General features: G+C 45.8%; 2 protein-coding genes across 2 annotated transcripts in view; both read right to left on the bottom strand.

Moving 5' to 3' along the window:
- Positions 1-4864: 4864 nt before the first annotated feature.
- LOC123021092 (zinc finger protein 420-like) lies at positions 4865-12763 on the bottom strand. The gene is made up of 4 exons (XM_044425502.1): positions 12693-12763; positions 10376-10502; positions 9130-9240; positions 4865-7176 (listed from the first exon to the last, which is right to left on the bottom strand). The coding sequence occupies exons 2-4, from the start codon at positions 10500-10502 to the stop codon at positions 5558-5560; spliced, it is 1857 nt and encodes a 618-aa protein (XP_044281437.1). The 5' UTR covers positions 12693-12763; the 3' UTR covers positions 4865-5557.
- Positions 12764-15483: 2720 nt separating this feature from the next.
- LOC123021089 (zinc finger protein 260-like) overlaps positions 15484-24479 on the bottom strand; it is a 42113-nt gene continuing 33117 nt past the window's right edge. Inside the window, exons 8-9 of the mRNA XM_044425498.1 lie at positions 18744-18856; positions 15484-15641 (exon numbers count right to left, since the gene is read on the bottom strand). Coding sequence (XP_044281433.1) covers positions 15582-15641; positions 18744-18856 — 173 coding nt within the window. The 3' untranslated portion in view covers positions 15484-15581. The remainder of the gene's footprint in view (positions 15642-18743; positions 18857-24479) is intronic.

Below are 24479 nucleotides of genomic sequence, written 5' to 3'. Positions count from 1 at the left end.
TACCCTATTTTCCATTTACATCTGTTGCAGCAAAACCAACAAAGAGAGTTCTAGCACCTCAAAGACTCGGGTATTCATTCTGGCATAAGCTTTCGTGGACTACAGTCCATGTCCTCAGATGGTTCCGCCTTCTGTGAATAAAAACAAGAAAAGGCTTGTCAAACTAACTCACTGAATGCACAAGTCTGTGCACAGTTCCTGAAGAGGTAGCTATCTTAGCCAGTTGCAGCAAAAATGAGAATGAAATTCATTTCTCCCTGAAGATAAACACATTTAAAAAAAAATGCAGTGTACCTAAGGAATTAGAAGCCAGGGCACCATTCAGGCCCAGCTCTAGAGTTAAAGCGGCTACTTAAGTTACCCAAAATGAAATGCATTGCCAATAAAAAAGTCAAAAGGGAATACAGATTTGCAGAGTTTAACATGCTAATTTGTCTAGAGGTGCATGCTTTAAAATAATCATTACGCTCTGAATAGAAGTACAGCGCATCTAACCATGGTGAGCAAGCATGTGACCAACTTCTATGAGCCAACTTCTGCCTGGAGTCAGATGCTAACTTTTCATTTGCAACTTTAAGGCCCCCACAGATCTCTCTTCTTGTGTCCTTCTTTTTAAGCTGGACTTGGACTGGACAGTCCATCAATAGAGGATGCCTTCAAAAAACAGTTCTGTGTAAAAGACATGCAACAGGTTTGAAAAGGCCTTGGAGATAAGGCCATCTGAGGGGTCTTTCTTCCATCACTGGGTCCTGAAGGGCCTACCTGGCAAGGGAGGCTGGTCCAAATAGCCCCAGGTACTTGGGTCTGGCTTCCATTTTGATTTTTCACAAGACCCCGAGCCAATGTTGCATCATGGACATTGCAAAGGAAGGGAAATTGAAACGACAGCTAGGCTTCCAGGAGGGGACAGGGCAGCCTCAGCAACTAGCCCTGCCAGGCTCAGAGCAGCTGCCAATGGATGGCACGAGCTGTCACCAAGTGGAGCACATCTGCCCCCTCCCCCCACCCAAAAACCCAAAGGACTGAGCAGGCTTGGTGGCTACAGAATACTATTGGACAACGTATGTGGCAAGTGGGGGAAGGGAGAGGAGTGGGAAAGACACACATGGAAACTGCAAACTGCAATATTCTGTTGCAGTCCCATCTCATGTTTCTAGAATACTTGCAATTATCTCAATGCTCCCAAGTGCCAATCCTTACGGAGGCAAAAGTACACCATCCGCATGTAAGAGGGAGGCATAAAGGGATTTCTATGGACACCAGGTGCTAGCAAAAAAAGTGGGGACACCCTTTGTCTCACCCCCCAATAGCATAACAAGGATTAAGCATGTTCACGGGCAACAGAAAAGTTTTTGTTGCAAGGAAAACATCGCTGTTTGGACAACCCTTCTAAGTGCCTGGAATGGCTGATACCAGCATTCATTTATTTGATCTATATCCCACTTTTTTTCTTCTAGCAAACTCAAAGCAGCGACATCAGTCTCCTTCTCTCAATCTTATCCCAACAACATCCCTGTGAGGTAGGTTGGGCTGAAAGTTCGTGACTGGACCCAAAATCACCCAGTTGGCTCCATGGCTGAGCGGGGACTCGAACCCAGATCGCCTGAGTCCCCGTCCTGTGCTCTTAACCACACTGGCTCTCATGGGTAGCATGGCTACTCTTGTTTTTTGGGGGTGGCGAGAGGCAGAGAGAGAAAAGCAGAATGGGGAAGGGGAAAGAATAGAAAATCCTGGGAGATAATACGCCAAATGGCCAGCAGTTTTTTGTCTGCCTGTCTAGGCAAATTACCAATCACACAGAGCGGTTTAACACCCTGCCAGTACACCCCAATGCTTTTGGAAAGCTGCTGCAAGGGACACATGCACTTCGGAGACCCTTCCGTCATTTAAGTCCATATTCTGCACTGCAAGTATTTTGTGCAGTGGGAGGGAATCTGGCTCCCCAGGCACTGCTGGACTGCAGCTCTCATCTGACTGCAGCCCATGCTGGAAGTCTGAAAGAAGCTGCCCTCTGGCTGTCATTAGGACTGCCGCCTGTCTCCCAACTGAGGTGCAAGCCTATGAACGTTCAAATAGGGAAAAAGCCCTATGATTCTCATCATTCCCCAGCCAGTGATGCTGGGAACTGTTCAAGTTTCCTTCTGACTAAACCTGAATCTGCTTGTGCCCTTAGTATGTGTTCAATATACGCTAAGTAAGTAAGCAAGCAAGCGTATGAGCCAGATCCATCATGAGATTAAAGCAATCCATGGAAGACCTTTGAGAGAAAGCAAAAGAAGGGCACTCGCCTTGCTAAGTGCCTCTTTCAGAAGCCGATAAGCAATTGTGCTGTCAACATACAAGTAGTGGAAGAGACCCTTCAGCAGTGTGTGTGTGTGTAGCTAAGGGGCAGTCCTTGCTCTGACAAGTAGGGTGTGCAATACACAAAAAGCATTCCAGTTCTCCATTGTCAAAATGCTGACCACACATTCATGGTCGCCCTGGCTTTAAGACGCAGGTGCTCTTACAGAGGACTTCTATACAATCTGCAGTCGCTGCTCCAAGGCACTGATTACGTGGCAAGAGATGGGGCAAGGGACAGCCATTCTGGCTCTGAGCGCAGGGCAGCTGTAGTCCAACACATGTGCAGAGTGGCAGGATAGCAAAAGTTTCCTTAAATCACACTTTTTTCTGGAGAAGTTCCATTGTCATTTCAAAACTCATGTACCTGAGTTTTTCTTTGCAATACTTATAAATTGTGTTGAAACGGTACAGCTACAAAGAGAACTTTTATGCCTTATTTTGCCTCCACTCCAATCCCCCAAGTGTAATTCCAACCTTTTTCCTTCTGTCAATTACTGTTTTGCTACTACAAATGAACAAATTTGTATCTGGCCAATCTTAGAGAATGAATGAAAAAAAGTGGTGGTTGGAACAATAGCGTTATAGTGCAAGGGTGCTTAAGCTCAGGTTTCTGGAATCTATTTTTAGATGTGGTTTTAAAAATTAGAAGCTCAAAGTCCATGAAGCAGAGCCTGGTTCTGTAGGCTCAGACCTGAAATTTGAGTATCAGAACTGAACAGAACTCAACAGTCCTTCCATATAAAAATCTATTCCTGGTTCTCAACCCACATCTTCCATTTCAACAGCATAATTTAGCAGGGTGTGCGTAGATGTGATTGTGCTGCTGCCATTGTTCAACTGCCGGTCAATTACAAAACTATTTGTTGATCTACAGAAAATCACCCACCGATACCTTTTCCCCACCTCTGCTGTAAAGGATCCCACAGAGGTCTGTCAAGCTCTTCGGAAGTCCAACCAAATTCTGTGAAATTTAGTGTCTGCTTTTCATCCAGTAAAAGTTGCACGCTGTGTAATAAACAGCATAAATTCTCCGTTTACATTTCAAGATGTAAGTCTTCTCTTTTTGCTAGCAAAGTTGTGGCCTCGCTTTCATTCACAAATACATCAAAGGAGATTATCTGGAGAGTGGAGAGCCTGGCTCATGCCGAAGCCCCTCGTCTAGACGGCCACCCCAGGATGGGGGATTCTCTTGCATACAATGAAGATTCACAGGGGGTGGTTTCCCTCCCCCAATTCTTTGTGCGCTTCTTGCCTCCCATGTACACACACTTCCAAATGAGGCTTGTATGGCCCCACTGCCCAGCCAGATTCATGCAGGTTTACAGAGAAGCCCAGGTATTATCTTCTACTTGTGCTCCTGCCGTGTTTTTGCTTTTACTCTTTCCTCCGACAGACATTGCCTTTCCTGTAGAAAATCCACTAAGGAGATAAGGCCCCTATAAATGCTGGTGTCTAGTTGCTAGTGCTAGGAACTCTCTTTCTGTTGTCTTGATTGCTGACAACAACACTCAAGCTGGGAAAGGTGTCCCCCACCATCACTGGATGCCCCTTCTTTTGCAGCTGCTCCTGTGCTTTCCCAGGCTGGTCACATAGGTCAGTCCTATCACAGAACCTCAGACGAGTTGTAGCCCAAACATCTGGAGGGCACTGACTGGGGACAGCTGGACTATTTGTCCCGTCAGCCCACTGCACCTGTCCTCAGGTGCTGCTGCATCTGTGTAGCTACTGAAGCACAGAGCCCTGGAAGAACAATGTGACCACATTAGCCAGCAATAAACACGCGTTTAAAACCTCAATTTTTTTCAGGATAGAAAGCTGGAAGATCCCCTTGCCTTATTCTTTCTGGCTCAACAAGATGACAAGATGGCAACAGAAAGCTCTGAGGATGGGGAAGCAGATAGACCATATCTTTATTCCCACAGCATCTGCTGCAGCCCCCCACTGCCTTATTTTTTCTAAAATCCTTACTGTATTTTATTTTTTTATTGCAAGACTCAGCTGCTTTGAACGCCAGTTATCAGGGAGAAAGGCTGTGCAATCAGCATTTTCCATTTCCAAAGCAGAATGTCTAATATGCACATTATAGCCATTAACATGCAATTACTGGAATCAAGAGCAGAGCAAAGCACTCTTTGTCTACACGCTCATTCTTTCCGATTGTGCACCACGCAGGTTCATATCCCCACTTAACTGTGAAGCTCCCTGGGCCATCCCCTCTCTATCAGCCTAACCTACCTCAGAGGGTTGTTGTAAGAATAACAGGGATAAGGGAGAACCACAAATACCACCTTGAGCTGCTTGGGTGAAAGGTAGGATAGAAACGTAGCAACATTTCTGCTCTGGCATAGGACCCTCTTTTCCACATTCCCCTAGAAGTCACACAGTGGGAAAGCAGGGCCACAGCCAGCAGTGGGCAGGACAAGAGCCAACAACTGGCCACCCGCCCCATTCCCCTTTCTGCCACTCCTTTCTCTTCTTCTACCACCTCCTTTCCCTTCTCACACTCTTCCTTTCTTCCTACACAGAAGACTGCCAGAAGAGAGGCAGAAGCTTCTTACTAATAGTGTTCATGACTGATAGCATCCAGATGGTTTCTGAAATTAGTCTGAGGGCGATATGTATTTACGTTAAATTCTGACACCACTTTTTTCCTCCTTTCCCATTATTCCTCAGAACAAGCCTCTGAGACAGGTAAGCCTGAGAGTGAGTGACTGCCCAAAGTGGCACATTGGGCTGTGATGCACCCCAACACAGGAATTGGGGTCTCCAATGTGGAGCCCAGGTGCTCCTTGAACCCTTTCCTTGGCACCTGCCTCTCCTGATTTTTTAAACATTTAATTGGAAGGTTGGCTGGCTACAAAGCAAATGGCTGTCATCCAGTGCCATCTTTATTTGGACTTGAGCTGTATCAGTTTGACTTCTGCAGAAGGTGCACTGGAGAAGTAAACTATGGATTCTAAAACTGTTCTGAAGCTCAGATCCTCCTCAGCCTTATATTTAGGTTCCTGGGCAAGTTACTTTTCAATGCGCTCACCCCCACCGTGGTGGTCATTTGTGAGAACACATGTAAAATCCCATCAAAATTCCAACTATGCCAACAGATTGGAAATGATTGGGGACCCCCTGGGCCTTAACAAAGCAATTATCTCATCCATGATACGTGACCCATTTTTCAATTCTGAAAAAGCATATTTCACCTGCACAATTTGGTATCTCACAAGTATGCCCCATAGGTGTCATCCACATGAGCTCTCTCATGAATAATGAGGGCAGATGTTGAAGAAAAACAATCCCCGCACATCAGGCAGGTATAAGGTTTATCTGCTGTGCAGCTTCTCAGATGCCTCAAAAGGTCCGAACTTTGGGCAAAACTTTTCTGGCATTTCAGGCATTTGTGAGTTCGCTCCCCTGGGTGTTCCCTCTGGTGTTTTGCTAAGGGTGAAGGATCAGCAAAACATTTCCCACATTCCAAGCATTTGTACGGTTTCTCTCCTGTGTGGACTCTCTGGTGCCTCAGAAAGTGAGATTTGTCAGCAAAGCGTTTTCCACATTCCAAGCAATTATAGGTTCTATCTCCTGTGTGAACTCTCCGGTGTTTTGAGAAGGTTGAGGGCTCAGAAAAACACTTGCCACATTCCAAGCATTTATAGGGTCTCTCCCCTGTGTGGACTCTCCTGTGTTTTACCAAGGTTGAAGAATCAGCGTAACACTTCCCACACTCCAAGCATTTATAGGGTTTCTCACCTGTGTGAGTTCTCCTATGTATGGCAAAGGCTGACGAATCAGCAAAACATTTCCCACAGTGCATACACTGATATGGCTTCTCACCTGTGTGAACCCTCTCGTGCCTTGTGAGATGCGATTTTGCAGCAAAGCACTTCCCACACTCCAAGCACTTATAGGGTTTCTCTCTGGTGTGGACTCTCTGGTGTCTTGCAAAGTTTGATCTGCTAGCAAAACATTTCCCACACTCTGCGCATCTGAACGGTTTTTTCTCTGCATGGAGTCTTCGGTGTCTAAAGAAGAATAACTTACGAGCAAAACATTTCCCACAATCCAAGCACGTATAGATTCTCTTTCTTAAGTGAGTTCTCCGATGTTTTGCCAAGGTTGAGCCATCTGCAAAACCCTTCCCACATTCCAAACATTTATAGGGTCTCTCTCCTGTGTGGAATCTTCTGTGTATAGCAAATGATGTGGCATAACCAAAACACTTCCCACATTCCAAGCATTTATATGGCTTCTCTCCTGTGTGAACTCTCTGGTGTTTTGCAAAGATTGAGGGCTGCGCAAAACTTTTTCCACACTCCAAACATTTATACAGCCTTAATCCTGTGTGGACTTTCCGATGGTCCCTAATTTGTGACTTCCAAGCAAAGCATTTCCCACAATCCAAACATTTATGGCGTTTTTCTCCTGTGTGGGTATTCTGGTGGTCCATGAGAGAGGATTTATGACGGAAATATCTTCCACACTCCAAGCACTGAAAAGGAGAATTCCCAGTGTGGAATCTCTGGTGGATCCTGAGATGAGATTTCCAAGCAAAACCCTTACCGCATTCTGAGCATTTACATGGCTTCTCCCCAGTATGGATTCTCTGGTGACTTGTGAGATTTGATTTAGTAGTACAACGCTTCCCACACTCCAAGCATTTGAATGGTTTCTCCCCTGTGTGGATTCTCTGGTGGATCAGAAGCTTTGATTTCTGAGCAAAGCATTTCCCACACTCCAAGCATTTATGGCATTTCTTTCTTGTATGGACGTGCTGATGGTTGGGAAGAATGAAATGTTCCCCCCAGATGATGCTTGAGTGCTGCTTCCTACGTTCACCTGCTGAGATAAACAGCACACAGAAACAAGATTTATTTTTCAGGGTGGGAAAGGAGGAAACCCAGGAAGTAGGCTGAAAGGGGAAATGGGGTCATGCAGGCACAATCCTCTCGTGTTGCCCATACAACTCCAAACTTTGGGGTCATCGCATGCAGAGCAGGAGGGGGGCAGAAGGAATCTCTGTCTCCCTGCATTCCTGCCCTGCATTTTCCCCAGATGAATGTTTCGCCTGTCCAGCTGGAGCATTTCCAGTGCGGACGAAAGGAAGCTTGGGAGGTTTCATGAGAACTTGTGTCTGGTTTTCCTGTTCTTCCTCTCCCCACCCATGGGAACATCTCCTTCTCCCCACCCTCTGAGCTGCTCCTGCTGCCTCTGACAGTGTGCAACACAATTCATCCTTTGCTGGTTGTAAAAGAGTGGGGAGTGGAGTGGAGCAATTCCCAGCCCTGAGGTCATTGTGCTGTCTGACCTTAGAGCTGGGAATCCAAAATAGCCTACAGCCCCTCAGACACTGTCAGGTGACATAGGATTTCCATGTTAGCACTGTGAGGGAGCAATATCAAGGAAAGAAATGGGCCACCAACATCTCATAGAACATAGAAACACGGAAACAGAGCAAGTCAGAAGGGGCCTCCTGGGCCATTTAGTTTGACTGGGGGCTCCAGCCAGCTCCGCTCACAACATGCCCACCATGTGCATGTCCAGCCTATCCTTGAATGACCTCATCAATGGGGCTTCAACCTCCTTCTGTGGAAGCCCATTCCATACCCTGTCAGGAAGTACTTGCTGGCATCCAAATTTAACCTTGGGTTTCTTGAGCTTGGCTCTGTTGGAGCACATCCTGCCTTCCTCTGCAGGGGAGAATCTCCCCCTCTCCTATTTCACCCAAACACTAACTTACCTCCAGATAGTAGTATAAAACACCTGAAGAGAAAGATGCAGCACCATAATTACATCCCAGCAGGGATGGACCACTAGTGGCCTCTCACTCCCTATATCCCATGCTGGCTAGGACTGATGGAAGCATCTGCAGGGCCACAAGTCAGCCACCCTTGCATTAAAGGAATCAAGGATGGCGCTCCAAAAGTGGAGAAGAGATATAAAAGAGGAAAGAAGAAGGGGAGGCTGAGGTTAAAAGTCAAAGGAATGGCAGAAAAGATGCTTTCCTTGCTGCTTAAAAGCTGTTGGGAATTGTAGGTGATTGAGAAACCAGGTGGCAAAAGTGACTGACCAAGGTGCGGAAGAGAAGAAGCCAAAATGTTAGCCAAGAGGAAAAGAGGGGAAGGGCAAGAACAAGGAGGGTCAATCAAGGGAAGTCAGAGTGAAAGAGAACAGTAGGCAAGAAAGAGATTTTTAAACAAGTAACTTAAATGGGAGTTGATACCAGAAGGAAAGCCAAGTAACACAGCGTAGGAGACACATGGGCAAAAGGAGGCTTAGACAAATCCCAAGTGGCAGAAACAAGAATGGAGAGGAGGTCGAGCTGAGAAAGAGACCAGAAAGAAGAAAAGGGCAGCCATCAAGTCAGGGGCAGTGAAAGGAATGAAGCAGAATCTTTCCAGTGTTTGTGGGGAGGTTTAGGATGCTTCTTCACACAGTGTATAATTCAACTGTGTTGCCATGGGAAGTGGTGATGGCCACCAAGCACGAGGGAGGAGGGTAGGGCTGGAACTTGGAACATTTCCTGTGAATTCTTTGCAAGGCGACCTCTCCATATGCAGGAGGAATTTTTGGCAGAGGAGTCAGTAAAAACTGGCTCCTTCAGGGCCCAGGGATGAGAATTCCAAGGAATGGCCGAAGGGTTGTTGGCCAACTGGTACATCTGGCCCCCTCATGTGAGGATGCCCTGAAATATAGTGCTTGGAGGACAAAGGAAGCAGGTGAGCATCAGAGTAGAGTGCAAGATTTCAAAAGGAAAGGGCGCTTTTGGTCAACAGCATTAGCTAATCCACTCACCTGAGTCAGGGCTGGAGCTCTCCCCTCCGGATGGCCCCAGAGAATCTGGCACCCATGGCTGTATCCCAAGCTCCAGCTGGGAGATGAGCTCAGGCTTGGCAGCTGGAACTGCTTCCCAGGAAAGAAAAGCATCGGGAGTGTTCAGGTGACATGTTCAGACTTAAGCTCCAAACAGCAATCCTCACCCTCGTAACTCCCTTTTCGGACAGTGACTTATCTTCAGCTGCAGCATCATGCTGAAGATTCCTCACACACACAGATATATACACCATGCACAGTTGTGAAGAGTCTCAGAAATAGCCAGGAAGGAGCCAGCTCCTCTCACAAGAAAGACAAGAAAGGCTCACAGAAAGACATGCCCAGCAGCTCTCTTATGACACTCTTCGGATCCCATGCGAAGTGCAACAGTGCACAAGCAAGTCACCTATTTTAAACACATCCCTCAGGTTCTGGTCTGTTCAAAGGCCTTTGCAAAAATATGCCCCATGGAAGGTGACTGATGGATTGCTCTGCATAAAAAGCACCGTTCAAGAGACAATTGTCCTTCCACAGGTGAATGGGCACAGAGTTGGATAGAAATGATTTGTGGGCAGGAAGAGGATTGTGGAGGGATGAGGAACACATCCAGACCTGAGAGATCCAGGAGGAAATCTTTGTACATCTTAAAACTTTCCTGGGCCAGGCACATAAATCGGAAACACCTCAGACGTGTTGCAAGTGAGACACTGATTTCTATCAAACATCCAACCAGTTTACATGTGCAGGGAGAGATTCCTGCTTCAAAAGTAGAAGAGGATCTGGACCTTTCTTGCATCTTGTACCTGTAGGCCCTTGCCCCAGGATGGGCCTTCCCTCCCACCTCAGTTCCAGGCAGAGACAGAGTGTGGAAAGAATTAAAGGATGAGGAGCTCTTGACTGTGGGAAGCTAAGGGGCAGGCGAAGAGGTCAGGCCCTCTCCTCCTCCTCCTCTATGGTTACTCCCCACAAATCCCTGATTTATTTGGGAATAGAGAGCAGACAGGTGAGCAATAGCTCTGTAACACGTAGGTCTCCTCCTCAACCTGGCAGAGAACGTTGCTACACGAAGAAAATGGGGTCGGCATTTCATGCCAGTTGCCCTCATTTGTGTGGCTAGGGCAAGAAGAAGCTGATACTGAAATACACAGCGTATAAAATATATAATCTGAAGGAGGTGACAATATCAAGCTCTTCAGCCCTTACCAACAGAAAGAGCCAAGTTCCTTACCCAAGGAGGCCACGTTCCCATAATTCTCCATCATGACCTCTGTGTACAAGGCCCTTTGATCCGGGTCCAGCAGAGCCCCCTGCCCCTCCGTGAAATACACGGCCACATCTTCAAAGCTCACTGCCATCTGCAAGAGCAAAGAGACCCCAGTTCAGCCGCACAACTTGAAACCCACTTCAAATCCTCCACTGCAGGAATTTGAGCCACTTCGGTTTAAGCAGAACCCAGCCTGCTACATCTGCCACTTCTTCCTTCCTAGACTTCCGCTATTCAGAATGTGATATCAAAGTCAGCTTGGAGTTTGCAGAAAGGCATGTGAGGACATGGCAAGTGTGCAGAAAAGGGTTCTCTGATCTGATTAGACTTAATCACTTGGCGTCACTGAAAAATGCGACGTTTGGTACAGAGTTAACAGAGCTCATTGTCTCAAGAACTCCATCCCTACAGTGAAACATGGTTGACCCAAAACACACAGCAGAAGCAGCAGTGGAGTGATTTAAAAATAAGAACCTGAATGCCAAAGTCCAGTCCTCAGCCCGATTGAGAATCTATCACAAGATTGGAAAGTTGCTCTTCGCCAGTGGTCCTCATCCAACTTGACAGAGTTGGAGCAGTTTTCTCAGGCGCATGGGGAGATGTTGCAGGATCCGGATATGCAGATCTGACAGATTTACCCAACAAGACTCACAGCTGTATTTCTGCAAATGGACTTCTATCATGTATTGACTAAGTGGGGTGAATACTTCTGCAACCAACAAGTGTTTTGTTCATGGCAATAATATTTTGCACCTTCACAGTGTTAAATATCTTGTATACATTGAGTGGTAACAAAGTACATTAAATACAGGTCAGTTCCCAGGTGTGACACAACAAAATGTGGAAAAGCTGTAAGTGGGGGAATACTTCTGCAGGGCCCTGTATCTTCTGCAAGTGAGCACTACCCCCTGTGAACGCTTCCCCAGGTTAAAAATTGCTTCCTGAAAGTAAAATGCTAGCAGAGCAAGCAAAGGGTTGTGTTGTTTTCTGGCGGCAGAGAAAAACCATCCATCCACACCTTCAAGTGGGACTATCCATTTAAGCACCTAATTTTGCTGCATGGCTAGATCCAAGTCTTAGATTGCACAATGTGTTGGCCTATGGCAGAGGCAGGGTACAGTATATCACAGAAGTAAGTACACCCCTCACATTTTGTAATGGACAGTTTCACTTAGGGGTGTACTCACTTTTGTTGCCAGCGGTTTAGACATTAATGGCTGTGTGTTGAGTTATTTTGAGGGGACAGCAAATTTACACTCACTACTTTACATCATAGCAAATTGTCATTTCTTCAGGGTTGTCGCATGAAAAGATATAATAAAATATTTACAAATGCCTATGGCAGAGGTAGGGGATTTGTTGCCTTCCACACATTTTGGACAATCCCCATCATCCCCAACCAGCACAGTCAATGGTCAGGGATTATGTAAGCTGCAGGCCAAGAAATCTGCAAGACACCAGCATTTCTCCATCTGGCCTACAGTAATTGCAAGGTTCAGTACCACGGACATGGCATTTCAGTCACTACAAGCTTATGGCTAAGCCAGAGTTTTTAAGGTAGCCTCCTCCAACCTGGTACCTTCCAGATGTATTAGTCTAAAGCTTCCATCATCCTCAACCATCACCATCATCATGGTGAGAGGGAATGATGGGAGTTGTACTCCAACACAGTTGGAAGGCATCAGGGTGGAAAGATTGCTTTAAAGCATCACAGTGGTGTCGTACTGAAGAAAGCTGTATTTAGAGAGATGGATCTCGGAGTACTGACACGTGACATCCCGAGAGTCCATCCAGATTGCTCACCAGCACAACAGTGAACCCCTGACTTATGGGAAATTAATATGGGTTTAGACAAAAAAATGTCCTGGCTGGGGATACTCAAAGTTCTATGACTATTGTTTGAATAATTCATAGGATTTTGCTGCAAATTAAGCAACAGGAGCCATGGAACAGCTACTTTTATTGGGTTTTATTTTTTAAAAATAGGCTTCTTTGTAAAATGTACGTTTGTTTATCTTGGCATTTTTGTGCCTCCACTATTTTCAGAGGCTGTAAGCTACTTCTCCCGCTTGCTTTCGCTTTTCTGCCCTTTCCCTCCGCCCCACAACCTCCTCCCAAAGACGGGGACGGGGGATCCAAAGAGCAGCCACTTCCCTTTCCCCTTTCAATACGTATCGATCCGTATAAAGGGTGTCTGCGTGCATGTGGGCGATCATACATACAAAAGGAAGCGACACTCCGTATTCCCAAGCGCTTTCCCAAACCCTCCTCCCTTCCTGACCTGCACGTGCGAAAGGGGCGACTCGAGGCTCCCGCGAAGAGTTTCTTCCTCCCTTCGCTGCCGTCCTGGCACGACCTACACTCGCACCCCCGCCTCGCCCATGTTTGGAGTTCAACCAATCACGCCTCTTCTCGACACCCCGCTATTTCAGCCAATCCAAACTCGGGTTATTTCAGGAGCAGCCGGGTGGCGCGTCCCGCGGCTGCTGGGAATTGTAGGCTTTTCCCATTAAAGAGGCAGCCATTCGCATAGGGCTCTGAATCCGGAGAATTTTTTGGGACAAAGCGACACAGTTTTAAAAGCAGCCGACTACATTTCCCAGCATCCTCCAAGACGTCCTATGGCTGCTACAAGATTTGCTGCTGAAGTGTAGGCATTTTCAAGAAGGCTTATTTTGCCATGCCTCTTCAGCGGCCACTCCAAATTGTGTTTCCTCCTCCTGCCGGAGTGCTGCTCTCGTTATGATGCGCTGTCAAGCGTCCCTGGCTTAGGGCTACCTATGAACCAAAGCCCTGCAAAATGTCCTATCCATGATCTGCTCTTGTAGATTCAAGGTTGGGGTTCTCTTCATAGGGTGAATCAATAGTATAAAGGGCCTTTTCTACCCAACGTGCAGCGTTTTTCCCCCCTCTCCTCCTTCCTCCCCCCAAGAAATTCTTCCTCGCCCTTATTCTCTGCGATCAGAGGGATTTTTCCGAGGAGGAGAAGGAAAGGCATATCATTACATTTCAGGATGTACAAAAGTATTCTACCAAAACCAAACCAAACCAAAAACTGAGTGAAGTCTCTCTCTGCTTCTGCACCATGACCCTGCTCTTCACCCCTGCATAGAAATGTGAAACAACCCCTTTTCATGGCTGAATACGGCAAGGCCGAACTGTAGGCAAGATCTCAGCCTCCTCTAAGTGGCACAATCCTGTCATGTCTAGATAGAAAAAGGCCTACCTCTCCCAGCAGGAGAGGCTACCTGGTTGATGCCAAGGGAGCTCTCCAGAGGCAAAGTGGTACCCAGGGGCATCCTTTTGGAGATCCTCATTTGAAGGGATGTGTTACTAGAGTTTTACAATACTTTGTCATTGCAGATGAATTCTCTGAGGTATAGAGACCGGGTTCTACTTTTGCTCCAGGGAGGCCAGTGTGTAACCAGAAAGAAACAAGCTAGATTTTAAAATAAAATGGATTTGAGAGGTTTACTAGCGTCACAGCATACAAATATTGAAACCGTATAACCTCATCAGTAAAGAAGTACACAGAACCTGGTCCTGAATGGTGCAACACTCCCTCTTAGGGATAAGGTCCGCAGCTTAGGAGTACTCCTCGACCCGGAGCTTTCTTTGGAAGCTCAGGTGACAGCGGTGGTGAGGAATGCCTTCCTTCAGCTTCGGCTGATTAATCAGCTGCGCCCCTACCTGGAGTACGACTGCCTGGCGACGGTGACACACACGCTGGTGACTTCCCGCCTAGACTTCTGTAACGCGCTTTACGTGGGGCTTCCCCTGAAGACAGTCCGAACACTTCAATTGGTGCAAAATAGAGCTGCCAGGTTGCTGACGGGGACGGGGCGTTATGCTCACATGACTCCAGTCCTCCGTCAGCTTCACTGGCTTCCCATTGAAGCCCGGGCCCAATTCAAGGTGTTGATTATGACCTATAAAGCCCTAAACGGCTTGGGTCCTGGCTACCTGAACGAGTGCTTACGTCCGTATATGCCCGACCGCCCTTTGAGATCTGCGGGAGAGTCCCTTCTCCGGGAACCCTCCATGAAAGAAATTAGGAGAGTAAGTACTCGGAGGAGGGCTTTCTCTGCGGTGGCACCCAACCTATGGAATTCACTCCCCAAAGAGGTCCGCCTGGCACCGTCGTTACTGGTTTTTCGGCGCCAGGTAAAGACCTTTTTATTTAAACATCATTTTAATTGTTAAAACATATGATCTGGCCAGGGCAACTTCTTCCTTCTCTTTCTCCTCCTATATTTTTATTTACTTAATTTATACTGATAATTTTAATCTTATATTTGTAAATCAATGTATTTTTTGTATTTTTGTATTTAATGGTAATTTATTATGTGCTATTGTATTTCAATGTATTTTATCGTGTTGTAAGCCGCCCCAAGGTTTCGGCAAGGGGCGGCATAGAAATGTTATAATAATAATAATAATAAAAATAAAAAAGAGCATATATAAGAGCACATACTTAGACAAGGAAACACAATGTAACAATAATAGTTCAGGGTGCTATCCAATGGCGTGTAAGCCTCTGAACTGGAGGCTTGAGGATCCAGCACAGTGTGGAGAATGGCAGAAGCGATCTCCACCCTTTGGTATCTCCTGCTTTCCAATCTGAAGTACACCGCCCCCCACTTTCTACAATGTGTAAGGGCCATAAGACGCCCTCTCTATGGCAGTGATGTGAGAATATGAAGAACAGGAAAGTGAACAAAAATACATGAGATAGCTACTGATGAAGCAATTTTATATACATTGCCAGGTGATACATTACCTTCTCCCAATATCTCTTCTTGTCCTGTAGTTTAGAAGCATTTTCACTATTTTAAAAGCATTTTACCATTCTTCAAAAGAAGTGCTAGCTACCAGTTCAATGCATCATTGACTAAAAGCTGGAGGGGATTCTTTCGTAGTCTTCTGAGAAAATTGAGAAAACTTGACAATATTCCCTAAAAGTTGGAAAAGTTCAAAAACAGTCCCTTAAAAACAAGTAAACCTACTTCTAGAAGATCAGAATATAATATCACAGAGAAAGAAATTAGGATTACACCTGAATAGAGTTGATTAAATGTAAGCTTTGAAAACAAAATTAGGAATAAGCAAATATAAGACAGACAGACAGACAGGCCAGCCGACCTCATAGGAAAATATAAGAAAGAGGACACTAAAACCAAAAGAATAAGGAATCTTCTCCATGGTCCGAGTAGGTGGCGGGAGCTGTACTCTGAAACAGAAAAAGCAAAGAAAGAAGGACATCAACAATGTATTTCTCAGCTTCTCCTTCCTGACCACCTCCCATCCTGGCCATGTAGGGCTTCTCTACATGAATTGTTTTGACAGCTTTACCAAGCCTCTTACATTTTATGTTATGTTTAGTAGCTTACAGCACCTGTGCCACCATTTGTCTACAAGCAGGGTGAGCACACAAGGTGAAGTACTTCCTGACGGTTAGGACCCCCGGGGTATGGAATGGGTTTCCATGGGAGGTGGTTGAGGCCCCATTGGTGAGGGTGTGCAAGGGCAGGCTGGACATGCACATGGTGGGCATGTTGTGAGCGGAGCCGGCTGGAGCCGGGGGTCAGACTAGATGGCCCAGGAGATCCCTTCTGACTCACTCTGTTTCTATGTCCTTCAAAATCTATCATGCCAAGTACCACTCCAGCTGTCTGCACCTCCATCTTGTTTCTCTGCTGTCGATTCATTCCCATGACCCACCTGTAACTTTTGCAACTCACCAGCATGTAGCTATCTTTCGAAAAGCCACAGATTTGAACAAAAGCCAATCTGGGGGCAGCAGAGAAATAGCATCTGTCACCTGCACATTCTTTTATGTTATAGGAGCTCCATTCCTTACTGTGTGGGAAAAGGCTGGGAATGTTCAAAAGGTTTCTCATCCATATGGGGTGGCTGGTGTCTAAGAAGAGCTGATTTTTAAGGGAAACAAACTCCACACGACAAGCATTTCTGCAGTTTTTTCCCTGTGCAAACCCTCTGGTGGCCCACGAGATTTGATTTTAGAGAAAAACATTTCCCACACTCCAAAGATTTATAGGGTTTTCCTCCTGTGTGGACTCTTTGCGGGATTACTAGTCTTAATTTCCACACAAAACATTTCCCACATTTCAAGCATTTATAGGGCTTCTCTCCTGCATGGACTATTTGGTGGTGTATTAGTTGTGATTTCCACACAAAGCACTTCTCGCACACTGAGCATGTATAGGATTTCTCTCCTGTGTGGGTCGTCTGGTGGTCTATGAGCTGTGATTTCCAGGCAAAACGCTGCTCACACTCCAAGCACTTGTGAGGGTTCTCTCCTGTGTGGACTCTCTGATGAACTGCAAAGGATGAGGAAGTAGCAAAACACTTCCCACAATCCAAACAGCAATACGGCTTTTCTCTTTTATGAACTCTCTTATGTCTTGCCAAAGCTGAGGGAGAAGCAAAAGGTTTCCCACACTCAAAGCATTCGTAAGGTTTCTCTCCTGAGTGGACTGTCTGATGCCACATGAGCTGAGATTTCCAAGGAAACCATTTCTTACACTGGGAGCATTTGTGGGATTTCTCTCCTGTGTGGACTCTCTGGTGGGTCATGAGTTGTGACTTCTGAGCAAAACACGTTCCACACTGCAAGCATTTATAGCATTTTTCTCGTGTGTGGACTCTTGCATGGACCCTATCCCTAACCCTAACCCTGCAGCCAGGCGTAAAGAAGAAATTAAGCCAGTAAGACTATGGTGATATTGACCCTCGAATTAGGCTGTGCACTATCTGCTGTGAGTTCTGGGCACACTCGAAAAACATTTCTTTCCCCTCAGGAGTTTCTGCCTTAGTTTTGGTTGAATAACTATGCTACTGTTGAAATGGATTTTTTTTACTAGTTTTATTTTGTAGGTTGTTCTGATTGTAAGTCAGTTATTGTGTTAAAACACCACCCTGGTAAATCCCTCTATTGCAGAAAATAAATATAACTATTAATATAAAACATTTAAAAAGGGAGGTAGAAGGAGCATCATGAAAGTGTTTTTTTTAATAATTGATTGTTTGCCCTAGCACTCAGTAGCATTGAAAATGCTAAATTTAGCTCGTTTGCAAGAAAAATGCATCACTTTTAGTCTGTAACAGCTACAGAGTGCTAATACACTTGATATTTAGTTTGCGGATCTACTGATTCTTCTAGCAGGAAGTGGCAAGGATGGCATGTTGCCCAGTGCTGGGAGCTGTACAATAATTAAATTAAAGGGAATCATACCTGTCCTTGGGCTGGCAATCTGGAAGAGACAATACCAAAAGGATATAAAAGGAAAAAGAATAGCAGCAGAAGAGGCTCTTATATTTTATATTTTTTATTTATTTTATATTGTTAATTTTAATTTTATATTGTTATTTTTGTATTTTATTGTATTTTATTGTGTTGTAAGCCACCCCGAGGCTTCAGCAAGGGGCGGCATAGAAATGTTCAAACAAACAAACAAATAAATAAATGTCACAGGTGCACAACTTTGCATTACAATGCTATTTGAGCCAGTACAAGAAGGGGAATGGTGCTGGAGAAGACTCCTGAGAGTCCCTTGGGCTGTAAAGAGATCAGACCAGTCAATCTTAAAGGAAATCAACCCTGACTGCTTTTTCGATGGCCAGAAGGCCACTGAAGATGAAAATACTTTGGCCACTTAATGAGAAGGAAGGATTCACTGGAGAAGACCCTGATGCTGGGAACAATAGATGGCAAAAGAAGAAGGGGACGGCAGAGGATGAGGTGGCTGGATGGAATCACTGGAGAGGTGGGTGTGGGGTTGGGTGGCCTCCGGGGGATGGTGGAGGACAGGAAGGCCTGGAGGAATGTTGTCCATGGGGTTGTGGTGGGTCAGGCACAACTTTGCGACTAAACAACAGCGAAGGGGAAGGAGAAAGTTTTGCTACTTTTTAAATAGATGGATCATTCCTCTCAACCCAAGAGGCAAAGAGAAGTGAAATGCCTGCCCTCATGCACCTTCCTGAGCGAACACCACAGCTGAAACACACACACACACACAAACACACACACACACACAGTGAAGGACGCTAACAATGTGGGCCAGCTCCTCATAGTCCTCTGCGATGTGCAGCTCCAGAGAAGCACTGAATGTAGTCACTCAGCTTGCACAGGTCAAAGGATTTTGCTTCCAGAGGCCTTGGGGATCATTGATTCAAGTGGGACTGAAATCCTTTAATGGATCGGGAGACCAGACTTTGCCTTAGAACATGTCCCAGGGTGCTGTGCAAGGGGCTTGGGTCCCTCCGAGGAATCCAGAAATAGGCCAGTGCTCTGGTCACCTGGGCCCCTCACCTGAGTGGGTGTTGGAGTTCTCTGTTCCATCCAAACCCAAAGGATCTGGCACCACAGCATATCCCCTTGTTCAAACCGGGAGATGAGATCAGGCTTGGTGACTGGAAAGTCTTCTAAAGGAAGAACAGATCGACGATTACAATGAATTTCATAACTAGTTAAAATGTTTGAGAGAAATCGTTTTTCAGCTTTGTTGTATTGTGGATTTCTGAATGCAGGCACAATATCAACATACTGGCAAACTAAAAAGTGTTGTTTTCTTTAATTTCCATCTCCATGACCTTTATTGCTCATAAAGTACATTGCGTTTTTCATGTTCCCTTGTTACTTTGTGCTCACATTTGAACTTAAGTGTTATGAATTTTTGGCTATTTTTTCCTTGCACAATTTTTTTTCTGTAAAAAGTTCCACATCATCACCATCACCATCACCATCACCATCTTGCCATTCTACTAGCATCATGACTAATACTTTTAATAGGGTCCTGTCCTACTAAAATATACATTACCTAGTCTACTCTATCAACTAATCTATCTGAAGAGAGATAGAAAGAACTGGGCTGGTTTAGCCTCAACAAGAGGAGACTGAGCGGAGAGTTGACAGCACTCTACAAGTACTTAAAAGGCTGTCACAAAGGACAGGATCTCTTCTCGACCATCCAGGGCATGGAATAATGCTCTCAAATTACAGGAAGCCAGGTTCCAGCTGGACATCAGGAAGACCTTCCTGTCAGAGCAATACAACAGTGGAACCAATGACCTGGGAGGTTGTGGGGTCTCCCACACTGGAGGCATTCAAGATGCAGCTGGACAGCCATCAGGGAGGGAAGGTGTAACTGGGGGTCCTGCACTGATCAGAGGGTTGGACCCCTTTCCACTCTACGATTCCATGATTCTGTAAACATAGTCCTGAGCACTCCAGTTAAGGACCCCTGTATTTGTATATTGATAGCTGAAGGGCAATGGTGGACAAAATATTGTTTTATACCTCAGACATTAATAAACCCACTAAATGCTCAACTTTATGCAAGTTTAGAGAGAAACGTGGCCTAAAACCACAGGAGGTCACAAGCAGCATTAACTGGATGATCTTGCTGTGAGTTGTTGGCCTCTTTTCTATCTAAACATGTATAGGAATGTACCCCAAAGTATTTAGAATGGTCAAGAGAGTAGAAAACCTAAAGACAGACCAAGGAACATCAAGATCTCCGACAATTACATATGAGGCATCAATTTCCTTACCCAAGAAGGCCACGTTCCCATAATTCTCCATCATGACATCCCTGTACAAGGCCCTTTGATCCAGGTCCAGCAGAGCCCCCTGCCCCTCCGTGAAATACACGGACACATCTTCAAAGGTCACTGCCATCTAGAAGATCAGAGAGACCCCAGCTCAGCCACCACAACTCTAGAAACTCTTTCAAAAGCTCAGCTACGGACATGGAATGCAAGGAAGGTGAAGCCTACCTTACCAAGGTCAAACTAGACATACCCCACTTCACAACATCCACCAGGCTGTACATTCCTACATCCTATTTTTGGCTATTTTTGGCAGGGGGAATAGCCAGAAGCAGCAGTGGTGCCCCCCTTGGCCATCTGTCTGTCAAGCAAGAAAGTGGTAGGAGGGATGAAACAGAGGATGATGAGCAAGAGCAATGGGTGACAATGTCAGTGAGGAGGAAGACCTTATTCAAGGGCCCTCAAAAATCTGGCTCCAGCACTGGCTCCAAGTGTAACGATCGCGTTGGAGTTTGTGGATTACAGCTCTAAGCAGAGGCATCAGCCAAGATAGCCAAATGCAAATCCGGAATCCTGGATGCTGGGAACCAAGAGCAGGGGACAACTTTTGCTTTGATGCCTGATGTATGGGCTTGCTAGACCAGACTGACCCTTTGTTTTGATCCAAGAGAGGGCATTTTTGTTCACTTGGAGAAAGCAGTGGAAAAAAAGGCATTTTCTGATGCCTGCTGGTTTGGCTCTCCTTGTACGTCTTTCTTCCTCTCCCCACATCCCTCCTGTGTGCCTCACCAGCACTTCCCAAAAGGCCTCCTACCTGGTTTGGATCTACTGCAACCTCTTGCCTGGTCTCAAAAGCAGGAAGCGATTGTGAGTGAGGCTTCGATGCCATTCTTCACTCCCTGGGGACAGCATAATGATGGACAATCTCAGATCATCAACATTTCATTCTGTCTCAGGCAAAGAAGAGCTGTTTCTTCTACTGTTTGGCATACATGATTGGACGGAAGGAAGAAGCAATATCCTCAACAACCTTGTTGTTGTTAGTCGCGAAGTCGTGTCCGACCCATTGTGACCCCATGGACAACATTCCTCCAGGCCTTCCTGTCCTCCACCATCCCCCGGAGTCCACCCAAGCTCACACCAACAGCTTCAGTGACTCCATCCAGCCACCTCATCCTCTGCAGTCCCCTTCTTCTCTTGCCATCTGTTGTTCCCAGCATTAGACTCTTCTCCACGGAGTCCTTCCTTCTCATTAGGTGGCCAAAGTATTTGAGTTTCATCTTCAGGATCTGGCCTTCTAAAGAGCAGTCAGGGTTGATCTCCTCTAGGACTGACCGGTTTGATCGCCTTGTGGTCCAAGGGACTCGCAGGAGTCTCCTCCAGCACCGCAATTCAAAGGCCTCAATCCTTCGGCGCTCAGCCTTCCTTATGGTCCAGCTTTCACAGCCATACATTGCAACTGGGAAAACCATAGCCTTGACTATACACACATTTGTTGGCAGGGTGATGGCTCTGCTTTTTACTATGCTGTCTAGATTTGCCATAGGTTTCCTCCCCAGGAGCAAGCGTCTTTTAATTTCTTGGCTGCAATCCCCGTCTTCGGTGATCTTGGAGCCCAGGAAAATAAAATCTGTCACTATCTCCATTTATTCCCCATCTATGTGCCAGGAAGTGAGAGGACCAGATGCCATGATCTTAGTTTTCTTAATGTTGAGTTTCAAGCCAACTTTTGCGCTCTCCTCCTTCACCCGCATCAAGAGGCTCTTTAGTTCCTCTTCACTTTCTGCCATGAGAGTGGGATCATCTGCATATCTGAGGTTGTTATTTCTCCAGCAATCTTAATTCCAACTGGTGATTCATCTAGCCCTGTCTTGCTCATGATGTGCTCTGCATATAAGTTAAATAGGCAGGGCGACAGTATACAGCCTTGCCGAACACCTTTCTCAATTTTGAACCAATCAGTGGTTCCATGTCCAGTTCTCACTGTTGCTTCTTGACCAGCATATAGGTTTTTCAAGAGACAAATAAGATGGTCTGCTACTCCCATCTCTTTAAGAACTTGCCACAGTTTGTTGTGATCCACACAATCAAAGGCTTTAGCATAGTCAATAAAGCAGATGTTTTTCTGGAACTCCCTAGCTTTCTCCATGATCCAGCGTATGTTGGCAATTTGATCTCTAGTTCCTCTCCCTGTTCGAAATCCTGCCAGTACTTCTGGTAGCTCTCGGTCCACATACTTCTGGAACCTAGCTTGTAGGATTTTGATCATCACTTTGCTAGCATGTGAAATGAGTGCAATGACTTTAGTATCAACATAGTATCAACATAGAAAGCTGTTCTGTGCTGAGTTGAACTATCTGTTCTTATACATAAGAACATGTTTCTGAAGCTAGCTGAGGCTCTCCAGGGTCTTCCCCAATGCTATTGCTGGAACACATTCATGGAGGGTTGTTTATTATATTTATAGCCTTTCTCCCATTGTGGAACTCAAGTGGTTCTCAGATGGTCCCCCCTCCAGGCTCAGGCCAGCCACAGGGCTGCTTAGCTTCAAAATGGGGGGTGCCTTGTGTGCCTTCAGACCATGCCCTGCTTAAAGTGATTAGTGGCTACTGAACTTGATATCCATTGGCTTCCTCCAATATCAGAGGAAGTCTGCCTATGTACACCAGTTCCTGAGGAACATGGGTGCAAGGGTGCTGTTTCACACGTCTTGCAGGTGGATTTCCCCCGGGCAGCTAGATGGCCACTGTGTGAGTAGGGTGCTCCACTAGATGGACCTTGGACCTGATTCAGCAGGGCTCTTATGTTTCAAGCTCCTTACAGCTGCAGATGCCTGAGACTGAGCCGAAGATCTTCCGCTTGCAGAGGACATACTCTACCCTTGAGCTCCAAGTGTTGATTGGGACAACAGTAGCAGACACCAGTTTTTCCACAACCACCTTCAGGAAATACAAGCTGAAACACCAAACAGGGTATGGAGATCAAGGGCTACTGCTCCTCCACAGGCTCTTGAGCCCTAACCCTAAACACCTCTTTCAACTCAAAGGTGTTTTGGAAAAAGGGCAGGAGAGCAGGAATTCGATCTGCCTGCTTATTGATAGATTCTCATGATTTCTGCCTCCAAAACAGAATCCAAAAAGGATCACTGCTGACACTCAACAGTGTTGATGGACCGCGGTCCTAATCGCAGATCCAATGCCACATATACAACTCTGGCACGAAACCACAGATCCAAGATGAAATTACCAGAATTCCTTCATCTTCCGTGAAGCAGTGTTAACATGTTAAGCATCAGTTGCTGAGATCAGCAGGGACACGTCTATGCTGACTGGAACGGTGATTATACAGGGCGGTGCTGGTGCTTACTGAAAGGGCACGTGGTTTGTATACACAAGGCCAAGAGACCAGTTTTTCCTACCTGAAAGCCAAAAATTATCCTAACAGGCTGGGAAAAAACAGCCACCCACAGCAGTAAACTATTTATTTATTTACTTACTTACTTACTTACTTACTTACTTACTTACTTACTTACTTACTTACTTCATTAGGTATTATCTTTCCGGTGAAACACTGACAGCAAGTTACTGTTTTATGACATGATCATTACAAAACCTAGAACAAGGGCAATGTCTTCAGCCGTTGAGGGTTATTACAGGAACTGAGGGCACAAGTTCCACAGCCTGCAAGTCCTCACTGGGCCTTAACAGAGCAAGTAATTATCTCCTCCGTGATACATGACCCATTTTTCAATTTTGAAAAAGCATATTTCACCTGCACAATTTGGTATCTCAGACGTATGCCCCGTAGGTGTCGTCCACATGAATTCTCTCATGAATAATGAGGGCAGATGTTGAAGAAAAACAATCCCCGCACATCAGGCAGGTATAAGGTTTATCTTCTGTGCAGCTTCTCAGATGCCTCAAAAGGTCTGAACTTTGGGCAAAACTTTTCTGGCATTTCAGGCATTTGTGAGTTCGCTCCCCCGGGTGCTCCCTCTGGTGTTTTGCTAAGGGTGAAGGATCAGCAAAACATTTCCCACATTCCAAGCATTTGTACGGTTTCTCTCCTGTGTGGACTCTCTGGTGTCTCAGAAAGTGAGATTTGTCAGCAAAGCGTTTTCCACATTCCAAGCAATTGTAGGTTCGATCTCCTGTGTGAACTCTCTGGTGTTTAGAGAGGGTTGAGGGCTCAGAAAAACACTTGCCACATTCCAAGCATTTATAGGGGCTCTCCCCTGTGTGGACTATCCTGTGTTTTACCAAGGTTAAAGAATCAGCGTAACACTTCCCACACTCCAAGCATTTATACGGTTTCTCATCTGTGTGAGTTCTCCTATGTATGGCAAAGGCTGACGAATCAGCAAAACATTTCTCACAGTGCATACATTGATACGGCTTCTCACCTGTGTGAACCCTCTTGTGCCTTGTGAGATGTGATTTTGCAGCAAAGCTCTTCCCACACTCCAAGCATTTATAGGGTTTCTCACCTGTGTGAGTTC

Source organism: Varanus komodoensis, unplaced genomic scaffold (assembly GCF_004798865.1).
Source record: "Varanus komodoensis strain SLA01 unplaced genomic scaffold, ASM479886v1 scaffold157, whole genome shotgun sequence".
Lineage (NCBI taxonomy): Eukaryota > Metazoa > Chordata > Lepidosauria > Squamata > Varanidae > Varanus > Varanus komodoensis.
This window is presented reverse-complemented; position numbering and strand designations above follow the sequence as displayed.

What these genes read in the sequence shown, in the direction of transcription:
- LOC123021092 (XM_044425502.1), bottom strand. Translation starts at nt 10,502, where the DNA reads ATGGCAGTGAGCTTTGAAGATGTGGCCGTGTATTTCACGGAGGGGCAG. An exon ending in TGGGAACGTGGCCTCCTTGG is followed by an intron (nt 9,241 to 10,375) that starts GTAAGGAACTTG and finishes TTTCCTGGGAAG; the next exon opens with CAGTTCCAGCTGCCAAGCCT. An exon ending in GAGCTCCAGCCCTGACTCAG is followed by an intron (nt 7,177 to 9,129) that starts GTGAGTGGATTA and finishes TGTTTATCTCAG; the next exon opens with CAGGTGAACGTAGGAAGCAG.